We start from the raw sequence: 19,454 nt of genomic DNA on the forward strand, positions 1-19,454 counted from the left end.
TAGACCTCACCACTTTTACAGATGCTGAGAGATCACGCCCAACGGAAATCCTCCAGTAGACCTACCTTGTGGCGAGAGGAACCATGTCAGGTAACATCAGAGGACTCCGAAATGGAGGTAGAGGCATTTATTTCCTTTTTGCGAAGGGAGAAACGCATCAGTATGGAAATAATCAGACGATAGAATTTGAAGGCAAAGCAATACAGTTATATGCCCATCCACCCCTAATCAAAGCTCTAGGAATGAAAGCTGTAGAGGTACACTTCTCTGGACTGCCCCTAGAAGTACCAGCTAGTGAACACACGAGCAAGATGGAAAGGAAATATGGGGTCAAAGTACTACGATCATATATGGCCACATATTGGGGATTTCCTACAGTTTTCACTGGAGTTAGAGTGTTCAGCTTTTCGATAGAAGATGCTAAGAAGATTCCTCCATTTTTCTACATCTGGGGATTCATGCTAAAGTCCTGGTACAAGGGATGTCAGAACCACTGCCAATGTAACAAACGTGGAACCATCGGCCAACTACACAGGGAATGTAACTACCAGGCACAACCAAAGCTGTAACAGAGATAACAGTGGATACTGAGATGGAAAAGACGCTACTGACAGTGCCGGAACCAATAGAAGACAAAATAGAGGAGACATTTACATCTCCACAGCAAGACAGAACAGATTATCAAATGCAAGACCAGTCGGATAAATGTGAGTCAGCAGACCAAACAAGCCCTGCTGCGAAGAGTTAAGCAAAAGCGAGAGCTGGGAAGCTTCATAAAAGAAAAGAAAATAAGTCAAAAGAAGTGAAGCTGATAGTGAAAAACACAACTTCCAATAAAACCCAGATGCTATAGCCTGTGATAGCATGCAAACTAGTCTGTAAAAAACCACTCCGGTGGTCTAGTGGTTAGAGTGTCCGCCTCGGATGCGGGAGGTCGTGGGTTTGATCTCCGGCAGAATCATACCAAAGACTTACAAAAATGGTGCTAAACATTGTTACATTGGCAGTGATTCTGGCATCCCTTGTACCAGGCCTTTAGCATGAATCCCAGAAGTAGAAAACAGCTCCCTCGCTTGGCGCTCATCATTAAGAGGTTAGTGTTATGACTCGTCGGCCTGGTGTCAGAATAATGTGACTGGGTGGGACATCATGCTACATGCTACAAACGTCCACACTGCAGACATCGTAGCAACATGACTGAAACATTGTTAAAGCTACGTTAAAAATCCAAATCACACACACACACACACACACAGAGTCTGGAAAAAGGAAAAGAAGAAACACCAGCTGGAACAATCAATTTAGAAGAAGAATCCCCAATTCATCTACAAGAGAAAGGAAAAGATGAAAACCAGGGCCAGAAAATGGACACGTCTACTCTGATAATACCATTAAAAAGAAAAAGAACGGCATCTACTCCCCTGGCCTCCTTCTGAATCAGACATAACAGAATTTATAAGGAGCCACAAGTCACTGGAAAAGAAGGAAACAAGAGAGTCTCGTCGGGAATCTAAGGAAAAGGAACAAATTAGACTTACTATCTCCTTGAGGAGAGATACCAAAAGAAGGATCATTAGTCTAGATAAATATAGAGCAAAGAGAACTGCTCACTAGAAATTACCAATTATTAACTTTTCAAATACTTGCAAATTTACACAATGTCTAATTACTTTATATTGTAAACACTTAAACTTTAATACCAATACATAGCCAAGATGGAGGGATTAAACCTGCAAATCTTGACTATGAACATGAATGGTATTACAAACAAAGCCGATCACAAATATATTCTAAAAACTATGACATCATTTTAATACAAGAAACACATGGAATGTCAGAGCATGTGGTGAGGAAACTAAAAGAAGATCTTGACGCTTTAGTCTTCACCAGTAACCACCCAACAGCAAGTAAAGCTGGGGTGGTTACAATTGTTCGGCGGGCCGTCAAGGGCTTAAACCTTGAAATGTTAAAGCTCCGAATGAACTACAAGGACGCTTAGTCCATATAAAAATGAACAAATGGAATATTTTCAACATATATGTACCGTCGGGAGGCATAAATCCAAGGAAAATTAGCTTCATTACCAATGCAAATGACTATATTCAGCGATATGCTTTAGAACCCTGCGTAATAGGAGGCGATTTTAATAGAATAATGACAAAATTAGATAAAAGCGAAAGACTCACGGAATCCGATAAAATACTGCATAAATGGATGCAAATATTCATAAAAACTAACAATATAATAGATGCTTTTAGACACCTAAATAATAAGAGTAGGGAATATACTTATACATACGATACTAATAATAAAGAAAGCTGTTTAGATAAATTCTATATATCAGAAGGGCAATTCAATGCAATTAAAAAATGTGTTACCATACGTGAACAAATTTCTGATCATAAATTGGTTTTACTCGACTTGTTTCTCACGAATACAATTAAATGTGGAAAATGAACAGTGCTCTCATGCTAGACAGTGAGTATGTGAGCAATGTTCGCACACACTTAAACAATTTAAAAGAAAAGAATGCCGAATATAGTATGAACGATTGGGAATCGATTAAAAAAGAGATTAAATGTATAACGAAGTACTTTAGTGAAACAAAAAAAAAACGTCATAAAGAGTGGATTCAAGAGAAATATTTCGAACTTATAATTAGAATTGGACCATTATCAGAATCGAAATATGGATTAATTATACAGTGGGAGGAATTAGAAAAGGAAACTACTCAGGGCATTAAAATTAGGGCAGGGAAATATGGGCATTTATATAAAGAGTGTAAGGAAATCTATAGAATAATGAAATAAAAAAAACGGGGGGGGGGGCATAAACAGATAGTCTATTTAATCAAATGATATAACATACAAGGATAAAAAGGATATACTAGAATGTATAAAAATATTATGACAATATATATATAAAACCCAAAACATTGATGATTATACAATAAAAAACTATTTAAGAGAGAATGAATATAAACAAAAGCCATTAGATTCTAGAGAAAATTGTGACAAATTTATTACAGCTGGGGAAATTTTAAAAGCAATAAACAGTCTAGAAAAAGGGAAATCTCTAGGATCTGACATAATAATGTCAGATTTTTATATCAAGTTTCAACATGAATTAGTAGACACATTAGAATTGCTTTTTAGCAATATACTTTTAAATGAGGAACTGCCAAAAAGCTTAAGGGAAGGGACTATTACTCTAGTATAAAAAGGGAAAGGGGATAAGAAAGTATAAAATAACTGGAGACCTTTAACATTACTAAATAATGACTATAAAATTTTAAGTAAAATAATAACTAGCAGAAGAATAAATTATTTAGATACAATAATTGATATAAACCAAAGCTGTAGGGAGATATAGAGAAACATAAATAATACAATATCAATATCTGTCATAATCGACATTATCGGAGTTATGTTTCTAATCGATCAAGAAAAAGCTTTTTTGATCGGATAGAACATGACTTCATTTTTAAAACTCTGGGAAAATGTGGCTTTGGTTTAAACATTATTAATTTGGTTAAGGCTATGATAGAAGGAAGAACACTTATGCTATATTACTTCTAGAATAACTGTTTATGGTGCCCTTACAGGAGAAATAAATATAAAACGATTAGTAAGACATGGCTGCCCCCGTCTATGTAGCTATATGTGATACCTATAGACTCCTTGAATATAAATATTGATAAAAACACTAATATTCAGGGAATACAAGTACCAAAATTTGAAGCAAGATTTCAAAACTATATTATATGTAGACGACTGCACTAACTTTACTAGAAACGGATCATCTTTTAAATATTTACAACATGAATTCACTCAATTTGGAAAGCCTCTGGTTCAGCAATCAACGATGACAAGACATACATCTTACTAGTAGGCAACTGGCGGGGTAACCATCTTGGTTTCACCACTAAGTAACAAGCACAAGTATTAGGAATAACTTTTGGGAAGAACTCTACTCACAAGAACTATCGTGAATTACTAATCAAGACAGAAGTGCAACTATAAACTTGGTCGCAAATGAAGATTAACTTAATGGACCGCATACAGGTAACTAAAACCTACAGGTACTTCCAATCGAGCTATATAATGAGCACGGTGCAACTTACAGACGCCATGATTAGTAACATAGAAAGGAAAAGACTTAGCTTTATTTGGAACAACAAAATTCACTATGTAAAGAAAATATATATATGAAGATCGAAAGAGAAAGGAGGGCTAGCTCTACCCAATTTAAATATAAAACAAAAATCCAATATTTTAAATAGATTTAAACAGCTGAATAACTCTCCCAAATTACCATGGGAAGCAATTTACATTTGCATCTATGGTTATCTTTGTAGCTTTAACATTGCAATCTACAAGAATAATAAATTAATGAAACTATTAGAACCTCCAGGATATTGTAGGAGAATCAGTGAACTAATATATAAATACAGGGATACTTTAGGAATGTGGGATAGAGGGAAGAACATTTATGCTATATTAAATGATACGGCCTCCCAAGAGAAACAAGAGAAAGAATTTGGCTATCCAAATCTAAACTGGTCGGAAATATGGAAAATTGGGCAGGTATAGGATCGGCCTCCATACAAAGTAGGCTCTGTACGTAAAGTGGCTGGCAGGCGAGGCTGCCTTCAGGAGTCATATTATAAGTGTTATACCGCATTGTAGATTATGCAGCAATCATTTGGATTCAAAGGATCACTCAGTACTCAGATGTCCTAAAATAAATATAGAAAGACAAGAGTTAAATAATAAAATTTTAAATAAATACGGTATGCTGGAAAATAAGCAATTTCTATTTACAAATAATATTAATGTCATGAAGATTTATAATGAATTAATAAATTATACTAACTCCATAATGAAGACAGTAAGGGTAGACTTTAAAATCAAATAATATCCATCTTCAAAGCAATTTAATAATATTATACCTTAAAGAGGTCCTTGTACTTAACTAACAAAGTATCTATAACAAATACCTCGTATAATTAACACATTATTTAGAACAACAATTACACATTCAAGGGACAGGAACATGGACTTGCCGACTAAGGAACATAGGATGGTACGACGCGTAAGCTACGTGACTCACGTGTGGTAGAACGGGCCGTACCGGATCTCCCCAAAAGTAATGTGATGTGTGATTTGGATTTTTAACGTAGCTTTAACAACTTTCCAGTCATATCGCTACGATGCCTGCAATGTGGCAGTTTATAGTGATGTCTAGCACTGGGGCATCATGCCGCAGACATGTAGCATGATGTCCCACCCAGTCACATTATCCTGACACTGGGCCGACCAGTCCTAACACTAACCTCTTAATGCTGAGCGCCATGCGAAGCAGCTGTTAGTACCATTTTTGTAAGTCTTTGGTATGACTCGGCCGGGGATCAAACCCATGACCTCCCGCATCCGAGGCGGACGCTCTAACTACTAGGCCACCGGAGCGGTCTCCCCAAAAGTAAGGTCAGCAACAAGAACATTACGAAAACAGAAACACGGGAAACAAACTAGTAAACAATACGAGGTATAAATACACACAACATGCACACGCCTAACATGAAAATACATATTTCAGTCCTTTTCTATCGATCTTTCTTCCTACACAAGCACATACACTAAAATTATATTATAGGTTTCAAAAGACCGGGAAGCACGATACCGACATGAAGAGCTCATACGTGTAATAGCCGAACTACCCGAGCCATAACGTAACAATTAATTAAGTAACAACTTAAAGAATTTGATCTCTAATAGCCAGTCCGTACACACACCCCAAAAAAAATCACCCAAAGGATAATTTACAAAACAAATAGCATACACATATAGTAAACACCGGACAACACTGATCCCTGGCAAGGATCACTCTTTGTAATAAAACTCTAAAACCAGCCAGAGTCAAGGAGATTCTAAACACTAGAGTAGGGTGGTGTATAAACCCGAGATCAAAAGTAAAGATCGAAATTCTAATAAACGTAATAAAAACAACACTTACACGATGGGGGGGGGGGGGACAAAAACACATAAAATCATTTCACTTTCTGCACTAGGGGGTCCCTTCTATGATGCATGTCTGAGAGGGACCTCACCAGTAAACAGAGGAGAAGTCTAGAAAGAATAGTGCTTTCCTCGTTAAACAAGAAAAGGGACCAGGTGGCTGTCTTGTAAGAAAAGACAGAGTTTAGTGCCAGGCCCACAATTTCTGACAGAGAACAGCATTAAGGTACGCAATTCCAATTTTTCACGTAATTTTCTTTGTTTTTTTTTTTGATTGTTTGTTTTATGCAAATGTGTTTGATATGAATAGGATCCATATTATGTATCGTTTATTCAATTTCATGGAAATCTGTCGATGCTAGAGTTGTTATGCAATTTATCTCTTTAATTTTACAGTTACTAGATCATTGATAGAAATTGACAGATTGCGTGCGATTCAAATTTTAAAATGTGTAGTATTTCATAGGGTTATATGAAATAATTTTCTTTGTCTGTTAGGACGACATTGATTATCGTGAGTAAACGATAATCGCATGTTATATCTGATTTTGTAATGTTTAAATAATCTTGTAGGCTAGGGATTGCTGTGAGCTAGAATTTTGTGAATTTTATGCAATCGTAGTAGAGCATGTGGTAGCATAGGTAAAGAGATTCGGTAATGTTAGATACACCGATCACGTGTTAATTTATGGTCGGTCGCTGTGAAGCGATAGTGATGATCTATCGAATTATTTCAGAATTTATGCAGTGTTCGGATAGATAGTTATGATTCTAATTAACGCATGTGAAGGAATTTTATGTCGATATAGATATTTAGGAGTAATTTTGTACTTTAAGGAAACAGCTTTCTGGGAGAGGCAGGACAGTCTGAAGACGGAAGCCGGAAGTCTGGAAGTATATGACGTATTCAGAATAAAGGACTAGGAGGTCCAGAAAGAGATAAAACATTCAGAATTGGAAGACTAGAGATAGGAAGATGTGAGAGGAAGGTGACGCAATCAGTCGTGGACAACGCGTTCTTTTCACCACTCGTTATTATGATGAAATAAATCCAAATTGGACACTGCTATCAAATTCTGTTAACATAACTTAGATTGAATTGTAGTTGCAAATATTAATTGTTATTACTTAAATTTTGTTATTTTTCTTGCCAAAGGGGGATCATACTGCATTATTTCTTCACAATAATCATGCTCAGTTCTTTGTTGATGTTCTATCTATCTACTCCCACCAGGTTATAAAGTCGAGGGAGGCGATTCCCTAGATAACGCCAGCCAAATCCAATTAACCATCTCTCTTACAAAGAGGGCGACGTTACACAGATATTTATGTATACTGTTATGTACATTTAATTTTTATTGTGCAATTGACCCTTATCATAACTGAAGATATAACATTGAGCCCCCTTGACTAATGTCATTTTTTTGGTGTAAAAACGTTGTACATAGCAACGTTTTGTCTATGATTGTCGATGATATTTTAAGATAATTATTAGTTACATGTAAATATGTTCACTTGGATTTGAGTTTAGGACATTGGTTTTCCTCGGGAATTTCTGGCCTATGTCATATGTGCCACATTTCAATTATTATCTGAGGTGATTCATTTATTTCGGTTATTCGAAACATAATGTTTTCTTTGACGTTGGACTAAAATATTATTTTTTAAAGTGATTATTCTGAATTCATTTAAAGGAGTTCTGGACAATGCCATTGTGATACCTGAATACTGCTGGTACTTCAGCATATTCAAGGATATTAATCCATCAGCACGTTTGAACCTGTAGCACATTTAGAACATTGTATTAGTTTGGAATTGTGGTATAACCTTTTTGGATTATGTTGGAATTAATTTACAATATTGTAAGTTCCTCTTAAATTTTCATCTTATCCTTCAGAAAATTAAATTGTTATGTTTCACAAAATTTGTTGGTCTTGCTTCTTTGTGTAACTTAGTTGAAGGCCATAGGGTTGTAACACTACGTACATACCTACCTACACACACACACACACACACACACACACACACATACATACATACATACATACATACATACATACATATACACACTATCTTCATTCAAGGTAAGCATTACGATTCAGAAGCAGTCGGAAGGAAGTCTTCATTCTCGTGTTACTAGTATTTCATCATGTGACAGTATAAAACTCTAACAACGTGTAACTTTAAAATTATCTCATGCATATGAATCGAACATATTATTTACCCAATTATATTTGTATCAATCGGCCATGGTCCAGAGTAAATATATTATTACGGTCAGAAGGAATGTATTCCTACTAGCCAAGGACATGACAAGCAGTGTATCATGACTATGTATAATTTGAGACATGTATCCTAGCTGATCTAATAGGAAGGTTACAGAATAGATTCTATTGTCATATTGTCATTTTGCCTCTGACAACCCCTACCCCAAATCTACATATTTGCAAACAATAAACACATGAAAAGGCTTATTTAAACAAAACAAATATCTTTGACGACAACATTCTGTTTCACACTTAATGTCCACTCAGCCTGTGCAAACCGTTAACCTGTTCTAAACTACTTCAGTATCTCTACACCTCAGTATCAACGTATTGCAATAAAACTATTCTTGTCCTCCTACATCTTGCTTATACCATAACTAACTGAAACCATACATAACAACCCTTTTATTAAAAATATTGGTAGAATTAGAAATAGATGACTTCGTGGCAGGCAAGAGACACGATTCGTCTTGATAATAATTTTTTAAAAATTGCTTGTAGAATTAATTTTAGAGTATATAGCGAATACAGTGACCATATTGCGACGACATGACACTTTCCATCCGAGGATGACCCAAGGGTAGAATATGGTGATGTCTCATTGATGGGTGGTCATTGAATATTAGTTTTAAAAATAAAACAAAACAAAAGCAAAGAACAAAGGACAACAAAAACAAACAACAACAATAAAAACAAAAGTAAACAAACAAAAAAAACAAAAAAACAAGCAGGAAACCTCCAAACAAAATAATAACAACAACAAAATAACACACACACACACACATTAACACCAAAACAAACCATATAATTGGGGTTTTACAAGGATGGTGTGCAAATGATATTAAATCGATTATTTGCAAACTGGAAACGAGTGAAACCAGAAACATTGGAAAATATTGTTCCCGAAATGTTGATAAATAGAACAGCTTTTAAACACAAGATAAAATATATTATAAACTTGTAAGCTATAGTATAATTCAAATGAACAACGTTACTTCGAAAGCAGAAGAAAACAACAACACGTGCAATATGAAAATCGCTTCGCCAAGCACATTTAACGAATTACGTGCACCGTGTGTTGAACACGGTGCACGTAAGTCGTTAAATGTGCTTGGCGAAGCGATTTTCATAGTGCACGTTGAGTGACAAGGAAATATCTAAGGTATCCTTACGACGCTGTATAGCATATTAGTTTCTATTTTCAAAGCGTTTCTGTGTGGCCGAGTTGTTTAAAGCGCTCGCCTTTACCAATCAATGAAATCTCAAATATGTACGAGTGGGTTCGAGTGTCGGGCTGGGCCAAACTGGGTATGTGAGAAAGATTGCCAGTAGCTTCCCGTGGGTCCGGGGTTCTTCCTCCACCACCTATACTGACCGCCACGCATATCTTATCGTGCTCAGATTAATGACATTAAACTCCTGGTAACATTCCCTTTTTTTCACATTTCTAGACCCCACCAACCGTCTAATTTTAGCAGCAGTAAAGTTCTCAGTGTGTGCTGACACCTTTAAAGGTATCTGAAATTGTTCTTTGGTGAAGGTGGAATGCGTTAAATAAACAGAATCTAATGAATGGATTACCTTTGGATAGCATGTCACCGTGATTCCTTACTTATACAATTTTCCGGACCAATAAAAGGATAAATATGAATAGTAACCCAGTGTGCAAACATTTTTCGACATACATTAAAATAAAACAAAACTATACATTTCCGTAAAGTTAGCGGCATGAAAAAAATTATAGACAGAAACAGTTGGAATAAATAAAATATAGTATCTGTTAATGTTTGTTGTAAGTGAGAAAAAGTCTCTTGCGACATATCGTGTAATTGTCTCCGGTGAGTATATAAAGGTCTCAGGAGTGTATTGCGTTCATATTCCCATTTTTGTGACTATGGGAATCAGATAAAGAAATTCGTAAATGTGTTGTTTACTAGCTGGAAACATTTTCTAGATATATTAACCATTATGGGAATGTGTGTCTGTCAAAATTAAGAAACTATTCGGCCTGTGTCTAGCTACTTCGTTATTGACGTGCGTAAAATGCAGGAGAAAGTGACTGTATCATTTTTAAACTTCTAAAGATAGATAAACAGAAAGATCGATAAAATGATAGTCATGCAGATAACCACATAGATAGACAGACTGGGTCGAGGAGGTCAATATCTTAAAATAAAAATCTCAAATGAATAATCAACATGATATAAGAACATATTTATAGAGCTATGAAGTATCCTGTCTTATTTCAAATTCCCTAACAACCGTATTATGTCATGTTAAATATCTTCTTATATCGTAGGCCCTCATTGGAGAATTTCCATACAACGTCACAATTAAGCGCGTGCAGTGCTCTAGTTGGCAGAACCAGTCTGGCAGCGAAGGAGCGAGACGAACTCTCATCTTATGCAAATACATTACCAGATGAAGCGCATGCTTTGTGGGAGAAATTAAAATTAGTAAATAGCCAGGAGTTACCAGCTATTAAAAGAATGTAAATTCATGAATGGATAAATTATCAAATTGTATATTTCGGAGCGTTGCTAGAAACAAGAGAATAAACAACAACGGGTGTAACTTGTAGATCCATCACTAATAACGTCACTGCATATTCTATTAACATAATAAGATTTATTATTTCTTCATTTGTTTATCAGTATTTTCACATTGGCATTAATTTCCTGATCTAGTCTTACTTTTTTTTTGTGCAATTTGTACTCGTGGAAAATCGTCTGGGTATCTTTGAAAACTTATCGCAATCGGCACCACAATCGAATTGTTTGAGGAATACTTCATCTTTTTCTAGTTCTGACATGAAAATTTAAAATTAAAAGCATATTTTTTTACTCAATTAGAAATGAAAATAATTTTGGATGGAAACACATTTAATTTCATCTTTAACGTAAACCTTTAATCGGATGCAGGAATTAAAATAAACGTCATAACAATTTTCTCGACTTGAAACCAAAGAATGTAATCTGAATCAGATGGAATTATATATATATATATATATATATATATATATATATATATATATATATATATATATATATATATATATATATATATATATATATAAAATGAATGTAAGAGTTTCTGAAATGTGAAAATACGCAGTATCAACTTAGTAATTCATGTACATATTCCTATTTGGTCAGAAACTACTGCATTGCTGAAAATACCCAGCATCATTATGTAGGTTTGAATGATACTGGAAATACCAATACCCATACAAATGAAGGAGGTTTGAAGGATACTGGAAATACCAATACCCATACAAATGATGGAGGTTTGAATGATACTGGTAATACCAATACCCATACAAATGATGGAGGTTTGAAGGATACTGGAAATACCAATACCCATACAAACGATGGAGGTTTGAATGATGCTGGAAATACCAATATCCATACAAATGACGGAGGTTTGAAGGATACTGGAAATGCCAATACCCATACAAATGATGGAGGTTTGAAGGATACTGGAAATACCAATACCCATACAAATGATGGAAGTTTGAAGGATCAATTGCTGGCAATACTCACCATCTTGATGGCGGCTTAAGGATAAATTGCTGGAAATGCTTAACATCATGATGGAGGTTTCAACAGTCATTCATGCGAAATTTCTTACAATATGAAGACTTTTCAAAACAATCTGAATTACTATAAAAGTGGAAATCTGCGGCCAATTAATAAAGAAACGTGTTCAGGTTAGGTCTTCACGTCTGGTAATTACTGATACCTTTGATCACTCTACATCTTTTTAGTTATGTATTGCTTATTATGCAACATTTTCTACTAATAATGCTGCTGCTACTACTACTACTACTTATAAAAATAACTATAATACTAATAAAAAATGTGGAAGTAGCATAAAATGGTCAGTGGAAGATTTGTGATGTCATGATTTTGTGTCAGTGGGGAATCTCACTGTCAACATATTAACATTTTCTCGTTGTGACGGTTGATGTAGAAAATACTGGGGTGGGTAAAACGCTGGCGCACACTCAATGTGTATAATAGGGATAACCAGTATTGACGGAATATGTTTTTATTTATTTTTTAAAATGCGACTTATTGTTAGTTTTCCGCTAATAATAAAACCCTCTTGTTTTTCCTACAATTTCGAGCAGTGCTGCCAGTTTTTCATGATATAAACTAAACGTTACAAATTTTACGTCGATCAGTCAATTGTCTGAATTATGATTCATGTATTTTAAATTGGGCAAAAATATATATCATCAAAACAAAACGAACGTTAAAACACACACACACACACACACACACACACATCGACTTACACAAGCGACAACCTCCAGGAAAATAATCTTTTAATTGACTTATTTCACGAGTGATGAATAATTGCTACATAGTAGATTTTCCGAAAGGATTGTATTCAGGGTCGTAGAGTGCAATCATGGACCCTGGGGTAAGAAACACTCGGGCCTATCCTAGCTCTTGTTCAAACAAAACTTTTCTTTTATACAATTTAAAGTGTTGTTCGGCCCGGGCCCCCTTACGGGCCTGGGCCCCGGGGAGGCCCCGGGGATATATCCCCGGTTTCCCCACCTCTTTTCGACCATGAATGTATTTACGTATAACACGGTGAATTACTTAACGATTTATATGGTAAATTTAGACTATGACGGATGCCATCAACTAATTGTTTTCCCCATTAAAGTTGGTTTTTATTGACTTGTCCCTCTCAAACAGGAAGTAATTTTTTTGGATTGTGTGTTTTGACTCGCAAAATAGGTTATCTTGATATGAGCAAGGTCTACTATCTACTCTTCATAACCCACAACCGACTCTGTCATAGTGGAACCTGACTTTTATAGTGGTGACCGACTAAATCCAATCCAAGGAAAACAGATTGCAGAAACAGCACAACCATGACGATCTTCAAAAACAACTGCCTTATAGCCTGTCTTTGCTACCTATGTACTATACTTGGGTACATCCTCCTAACTGCAGGGTTTATTACCCCTTGTTGGAAGGAAGAAACTTCGGGAGGAGTAACCAGGTATTCGGGACTTATCATGGCTTGCTACAGCAATTTAACATGCACTTTTGATGTGGACACCATAAAGTCCTACGTCGCTGGAAGTATGTTACGATATCCATCAACGTTCTCTCTCTCTCTCTCTCTCTCTCTCTCTCAGCACAGCAATATAAGTGGGGCATTTGCCATTGTAATTTCAATTTTCGCATATTAAAAAGACGACGACGACGATAATGACAACGATGATGATAATGATGATGATGATGATGATGATGATGATGATTATGATGATGATGATGAAAACCTTAGTTAAGATAAATGAATAAGTTTGACGCAACTGTGATTGAATCCTTAGTGAACTGTAAGAAAAATAGAACTAACAACGGTCATGTTCATATTCATCAGACGTTGAAATCACATCAGACAATGCATCTATGACTCTATTTATTTATTTCAGATTATTTGTATTTTATATACATTCAGACTTTTCATCCGGATTCCATATTGGAGCGATGACATTTGGCATCGCGGGCTGGGTTTTTGGATTAGTGGATCTGGTCTTTGTAATGGTTTACTCCTATTTCCCACTGACTGTAACAGGTTTTCTGTCAATCATTTTTGCATTCGTCTCTGGTGAGTACATTTGTCACTATTCCATTGTTTTCACTTTTTCCCAAAGTCTTCTACCGCCACAAACTTTTCCAGAAAAAAATTAAGCCGTACCGCATGAGTCAAGAAATTTAACAATCTCAAAATGTGACCACCTGTTTGTGGTGACTTTGCGCGCACCTGCAAAAGTGCATAAAACTTGTAAATCGTTCATTTGAAGATGCACCTACTTCACTTCCACACTTTATTCCTACAATTTTGACGGAAATATACTCCTTGTTTTATTTGGAGTGTGCGCAGACATCACCAACTTAAACCATTATGCAAATACACAAAATAAATTATTTATTTATTGAAATCAATTTAATATTGGTGTCTTTAATAAAGAGATAACATAATTAGCGTTGGACATTTTTTTTGCGCAGGTTTTGTATTTAAACTAGCCCCAAATATATCGCATATTTCTTTCGAACACGGATCCATGAGTGTGTTACAGGACCCATCTTGCCTGTAAACACCAATCCCTATTCGATCTCGACCATGTACACATCATCAAAAACTGATGCTACAAAGTTGATAATGCAGGCATTCATACATAGCAGACATACCCAGGGGAAATGAAATAATATATGGCACACCGATGAAATAAATAACATTGTTATCTCAAATAGGCAAGGATCTCGATGATTTTGATATGTGAGTGGTTTTATTTAATCACAAAGCATTGTCATTTTGGACGCAATTGATTACTAGATTAGATGTTCCATCGTTTGGAAAGCAATTACAAATTCTTAGAGGACACAGTCATGTGAGGGACTATGGAATACGCAATAACAATTTTATTGATGAGAAAGATGATTGTTTGTTTACGGAAAAGACAAATTAAGTATGTTTGAACACCACCACCATCACCCGCACCCCTCACCCTGCACGGGGTTTCTGAACGAGTGCAAAAGAGGTTGGTGTAGTTACTTCAGAAGATTAAAATTCAGCTATGGAATAATGGGAGGGGTGATGATATTATACACATAGTGTAATGCATGTAATTATGGGAGAGGGATGGTGTTGTACTCATAGTCTAGTGTCAACAAACTAGGGTTTCCTCTTCTATGACTGAAAAGTGTTCGGTTCACGAGAGACAAAATAATATCACAGCTGGAAAATAGGACAGTACTAAACAGGAAATGATGGAACAAGAAATTAAGTTAATCTACGGATGAATACTCTACTACACGAACGTTTATTGACCGTTATATGATAACATAAAATACTGAAAATTATTACATTTATAGATTTTGAATGTGCAACACAGACAAATCACCAAACAATAGCTCATTAATACAGCCACGTCGGCAAACAATTGCTGTTTAATACGGCCACGAGTGGTAGGCGTCATGGAATAATGCGGTCAGTAAGAAGCTACGTGTGGTCAAAGCCCCTATAGGCGAATGACTTCCTTCTTTCAGAACCATCCATAAGGACTAAGAAATCATTGCACGAATTAAGAACTGGTTATACTTATATAATATTATGGGTGAAAATCCACCCGAGTGTAATTCTTGCCATAAAACCTTTACAAGGAAGCACATTCTGATAGATTGGTTTGATATCTAACCTACACGCAATCGTTACTACATTCGTAAGCACATCAAGGAGTTTTGTTTGATACAGTAAATGTGTCTTGGATGTTGGATTTCGTAAAAAGAAGTTAACATTTAGTCTAAAATATAACTTGTGTGCAGCCTATTTTCTGTGAGTATACTTTGACTAAGATGTATACTGTGAATCACCCTAAATATATTTATTATATAATTACCCATTATGCATACCATTCACATTACCTGTTGATCAGAAATCAATATATATATCCTCACATTCTCATTGCTTTGTTTTTCTTTTCTTATCGTTCCTTGATCGTGAACCACTTTTCATACCTAAATAATTAACCATATAACTTTTTCGTGGCCCAACATAGACTTGCATTGATGGTGAACTGAAAAGTCACACTCACTGAATCAAATCAATGGCCACGTCACAAACAATAGGTCATCAATACGGTCACATCATCAAACAATAACTCATCGATAAAGACACATCACCAACAATAACTCATCGATAAAGACACATCACAAACAATAACTCATCGATAAAGACACATCACCAACAATAGCCCACTAATAGGCCCATATTTCCAAACCCCAATACGGCAACACTACCAAGCAATAGCTCAAGAATAAGGCATCACAAAACAACTGATCTTCGATACTATCACGTCACAGGCCAACATACGGTCGCATCACCAAACAATAGCTCGTCAACAGACACGTCGTCAATACAAATAGGGTCACACCATGAAGCAATAACTCATTAGCACATTCATATCACCAAACCCAACATGGCTGTATCAACATATAATAGCTTGTCAGTACGCACATATCGCCATCCAATAGCTCATTCGCATATTTCTTTCTGTTAATTATTTCAGGAATATCCGGGATCATATGTGTCAGCATCTATGGTAGAGGGATCATCGCCATGTCGGAACTAAATCAGTTGAATCTGTTGACTAAGTTGTCTGCGTCTTGGTCCCTAGGTCTGTACACCGGCGGATCGGCGCTGATGATTGCGGTTGCTATTGTACTCATCGTCAACGTTTGTGTTCTGTAAAAGGAAGTTACAAGATATGCTCTTCTCATGTGACAATACCTTCATAGTTTGGAAAGAAATGTAAAATTTCTAAGCTCACTGCTACGAAACAATGTTTACCCTGTTATTTATCCCTCCGTGTTGCACAGTTTGTTTTATTTTTTGACACTTCCGAGACCTTCGGCTAAAATAAAGTGGCAGGTCCTTGAGGTGACCCTTTTGGCCGAAATTATAAAGTGAATTTACATCTTAGTTCCCTACTCCATATACCATTATGGGTATATTGCACAAAAATCAAAAGTAATTTCGAAAGAACATTTATGTATATGATGCTTGAATCGGGTCTATTTTCTTTCTTTTTTATTGAGCCGTATGCAATTGCATTCCCATTTCCAGGTTTACATTCATTCACTCTCTTAGCCTAAAACGTACATTTTACAAGGTTAGTACAGTATTCCCCTCCTCAAGCAAAACCTTTCGACTGGTTCTTTGCCTTACTTTATATGAGATTCTTGCATGGGATCAGTATTTATGGCCAATGGTGTATGCGTATACGTGATAGAGCAGTGTTGTAGTTCCTGCTTTTACAATATTAACATATACTTCGACAAGCATGTACATTTCCTAAATTTACCGCTTCTAAACAAAGTTAACAATTTATTTGTGGACCCCACCCCATTTTAAGTCTTTCCCATCACATATGGCTGGTTAGAGCTTAGGAGATATCCCCTCGATAACCTTCATAATATGAGAAGGCTTAAAAAATTCAATTTAAAAGGGAATTCAAGTCGCGGTTCCTCTGTTTCTACTTACTAAGTAACTAGGTTGTCATGGGCTAGGGGTTTCCAGGTCCGCATTTATTTTCATTCGGGGGGTTTCCAGGTCCGTACTCATCTCCCTTCAGTGGATTTCAAGGTCCGTACTAATTTATATTCAGGGGATTACCAGGTCCATACTCATCTCCACTCCAGTATTTCCTGCTGGTCGTCTTTCCTTTTTTTCCTCTCCCCCATACTAGTTTGATGAGTTGTGTCACCTCCCCCCTCATGTCTTTTACTTTCGTTTATCTTTCAGAGACCGTTAGAAAATTTATATATTATTGGACCTTTTTTTTGAATTTATAGAGGTTTAAAGATCAAATTATTATAGAGGTTATCATTTATTTAATCTTATCGAATATCTCTTTTAGTGAGTGCATGTTATCACTCTTTCTCTTCTCTCGCTTCTATTCTAGTTTGTTTCATCTCTTTTTTTCCCTGTTTTTCTTTATTTCTCTCTCAATTATTATATCATCACTTCAAAGAATTTCATCTTCTGAATTTTCAAAGTCCAATTAGTAATATTCCTTTCTCACATTGTTGTCTTTTTTATTGTTTCCTTCTTTCGTTGCTTGCTCAGGAGTTTTCTTTTTTTTAAGTTTGTTTCGTCAGGTTACGTTTGATCCTGCTGGGTCTTTGTTTTGCTCCATTTTTTTCTTTGTCATATTTCCTAGTCTGTGCTATTTGCATTCTTTTCTTTGGTCACTTTCTATTTTCTGGGTCCGTTCAGTTTATCTGTTCGTTTCGTATCCGACTGTTGCACCGCTCGGAGGTAATTCGTTTTTATTCCACTGCTGGGTCGTGTTCGGCTATTTCTTTCCAGTTGGTTCTGTTCATGTGGGACTGATTCTTTTGCTTGTCTATGTTTTTGTTTTATTTTTGCCGTTCATTCTAGTGGGTTATTACTTTGTGATATTATTTCAGCTCGCCTTTATAAAGTCGTGACAGCTGAAAAGTTTTATTTCCTGCTGTGTCCCTATTTTCTACAATGTTGTTGATTTTCCTTTTTTTATGTTGTGTCTCAAGGCACGGTACCAGGAGCTTGCGAGGAAACCGTGGATGTAAAGGGTTATTCATTTTGGATGCATTTTCATTGTGTATTTCTTGGATTCTTGCTCCGGTTTGTATTGTCTAGTGTTCTATTATTCTTTTGATGTTGCTATCCTGTAGAGTTTTATTGTAAGGTGTAATCTTTCCTCAAATCTTTCTGCTATAGCTTCTGTTTGAATTCCGTTAGTTCATTAACTGCTGTGAAACAAATAGCGAATCTGCAATAGTTTACGAAGTTTACGACTTTGGCATAGAACTGTCAGTAGTTTACAATATTTGAATAGAAGTATCAGTAGTTTACGACATTTGCATATAATTATTAGTAGTTTACGACATTTGCATATAATTATTAGTAGTTTACGACATTTGCATATAATTATTAGTAGTTTACGATATTAACATAGAATTATCTGTAGTTTGCAACATTAACATAAAATTGTGAACTATTCCCGTCCATTACACAATACATTTCACTGAAGTATATCTCAAACTTAGCTTAGAAAATGGAGAAAATACCGTACCTCTGTTTAACGGCGTTAAATACGGTACTTGTTTACTTGATCAAGTGATCTTGGTTGCCCCATTTTTATGAAATTCTTGTTTAAATACACATTGACGAAAGTTTCTGTGTTGGTTTATAACAAAGTTCTATAAGTATATTTCATCAAATGGATATTTTTGAAACCATACTAGTAGTCAAACAACCATCAGGGTGTCTTGTTTTTGAATCCAGTAGAAACTGTCACGCAAAGATTTGTTTGTCAACCATTTTAGGATTATTTGTATCAGGAGTTGACATGCGTTTAATGATTAGACATGCATTTCCTTTGTGAATTTTACTTCTGCTAAGTACAGATAAAATTTCGGTACACTGTTTGCATTCATAACCCTTATATATTTTTTCACTTTCGAAACATTTCTTAAAAACAAAGATAATAATACGATCAGTGGCTATTGCTTTTCTAAATTTATGTTGTTCCCGGTATAGAATATTATCACTATATTTCCAGTTTTAATTTCTTGGCCAAGTGTTAGGCTCAAATCGC

General features: G+C 35.7%; 1 protein-coding gene across 1 annotated transcript in view; it reads left to right on the top strand.

Annotated features, from left to right (window-relative positions):
- Positions 1 to 13,082: 13,082 nt before the first annotated feature.
- Positions 13,083 to 19,454, top strand: part of LOC149784547 (uncharacterized) — a 6,444-nt gene continuing 72 nt past the window's right edge. Inside the window, exons 1-3 of the mRNA XM_089933284.1 lie at positions 13,083 to 13,389; positions 13,769 to 13,918; positions 16,380 to 19,454. The exon at positions 16,380 to 19,454 is cut by the window's right edge and continues 72 nt beyond it. Of these exons, the coding sequence (XP_089789410.1) occupies positions 13,176 to 13,389; positions 13,769 to 13,918; positions 16,380 to 16,561 (546 nt within the window). The 5' untranslated portion in view covers positions 13,083 to 13,175 and the 3' untranslated portion in view covers positions 16,562 to 19,454. The remainder of the gene's footprint in view (positions 13,390 to 13,768; positions 13,919 to 16,379) is intronic.

The sequence above is a fragment of the Sinohyriopsis cumingii genome, chromosome 14 (assembly GCF_028554795.1).
Source record: "Sinohyriopsis cumingii isolate HCF-2022 chromosome 14, ASM2855479v2, whole genome shotgun sequence".
Lineage (NCBI taxonomy): Eukaryota > Metazoa > Mollusca > Bivalvia > Unionida > Unionidae > Sinohyriopsis > Sinohyriopsis cumingii.